Raw genomic sequence first — 1,349 nt, forward strand, 5'->3', positions numbered from 1 at the left:
ATGTGGAATGGTGGTAAAAAGATGTTATTTGTAAACTCGGTTTTTGAAAAGAAGCTTTCATACAAGAAATTTCTCTGAAGTTGTACCTTCGCCCGGTCTATCTTCTTTTACTGGTAAAACTTTCTCAGGTGCATGGCATTCCATGCGTGAGCGAGATCCCTACTAGTTTCCATATCCCTGAGCTTGTAGGTTCCCGGTTGCAGCTCTCGGACTACCAATTAAGGTCCTTCACATCTTTGGGACAGCTTGTTCCTTTGTCTTGGAGCTGAGACATCAGCTTGTCGGAGAACCAGATCTCCTTGCTGAAAAGTCTTGCTTCTTACCCTAGAGTTGTAGTATTTTGCCACATTCTTTTGGTAAGCAATGTTTCTGTAGAGAGCCACTTCTCGGATTTCGTCAATGAATTCCAAGTTTGCTCTAAGTCTTTCCTCATTCTGATTTTCTTCGACGCATTTTGATCTCAGGGATCCTGTCAATACTTCTACTGGGATCAAGGCCTCTATCCCATAGGACAATTTGAAGGGAGTTTCCCCCGTTGGAGTTCTTGATGAAGTCTGAAAGGCCCAAAGGACATGGGGAAGCTCTTCCACCCATTGCTTTTGGCTTTCTTCCAATCGCCTTTTAATGCCATCCAGTAGCGTCCGATTGGTAACTTCCACCTGTCCATTACATTGAGGGTACGCCACAGATGCCTTTCTGAAGTCGATGTGATAAGTTTTATAGAAAGCTTCAAAGGTAGGGTTGTCAAATTGAGTTCTGTTGTCGGTCAACAATATCTTCGGCAAACCGAACCGGTATATGATTTTATTGAGGACGAACTTTTCCATTTGTTTCTCCGTGATGGTGGCTACTACTTCTGCCTCCACTCATTTGGTGAAGTAGTCGATTGCCACAATCATGAATTTCCTTCCCCCAGATGCTGGAGGAAATGGTCCTAAAAGGTCCATTCCCCACCTTGTGAAAGGAACTGGGCTGAGGATTGATACTAGAGGAACTGCAGGAGCCTTCTGAACAGAGGAATGTACCTGGCAAGGTTCGCAATGATGAACATAGTCTTGTGCATCCTTTACCATAGTTGGCCAGTAGAGTCCCTACTTCAAGATTTTGAAAGCTAAAGCCCTAGCCTCCATGTGGGCTCCGCATATGCCTTCGTGTACTTCCGCCAATGTGTACTGGGCACCTGCGGGGCCAACACACTTCAGAAGTGGTCCCTCGATCGATCTTTTGTGTCACATCCCGCCCAAATACACCCAGCCTATACCCTATCTAGGTTACTCGGGGGGAGTGATCCACAGCCCAAAAGATCAAGTTTAGGAACTATCATATCCATTTAGCACAATAACATAATC

At 45.1% G+C, this 1,349-nt stretch overlaps 1 protein-coding gene across 1 annotated transcript; it reads right to left on the minus strand.

Annotated features, from left to right (window-relative positions):
* Window positions 1-218: 218 nt before the first annotated feature.
* On the minus strand, window positions 219-1,073 carry LOC149006076 (uncharacterized). The gene is made up of 2 exons (XM_089136038.1): window positions 955-1,073; window positions 219-696 (listed from the first exon to the last, which is right to left on the minus strand). The coding sequence occupies exons 1-2, from the start codon at window positions 1,071-1,073 to the stop codon at window positions 219-221; spliced, it is 597 nt and encodes a 198-aa protein (XP_088992164.1).
* Window positions 1,074-1,349: the final 276 nt, after the last annotated feature.

Source organism: Hakea prostrata, chromosome 9, assembly GCF_041222555.1.
Source record: "Hakea prostrata isolate BN-2017 chromosome 9, UWA_Hpros_2, whole genome shotgun sequence".
Taxonomy (NCBI): domain Eukaryota; kingdom Viridiplantae; phylum Streptophyta; class Magnoliopsida; order Proteales; family Proteaceae; genus Hakea; species Hakea prostrata.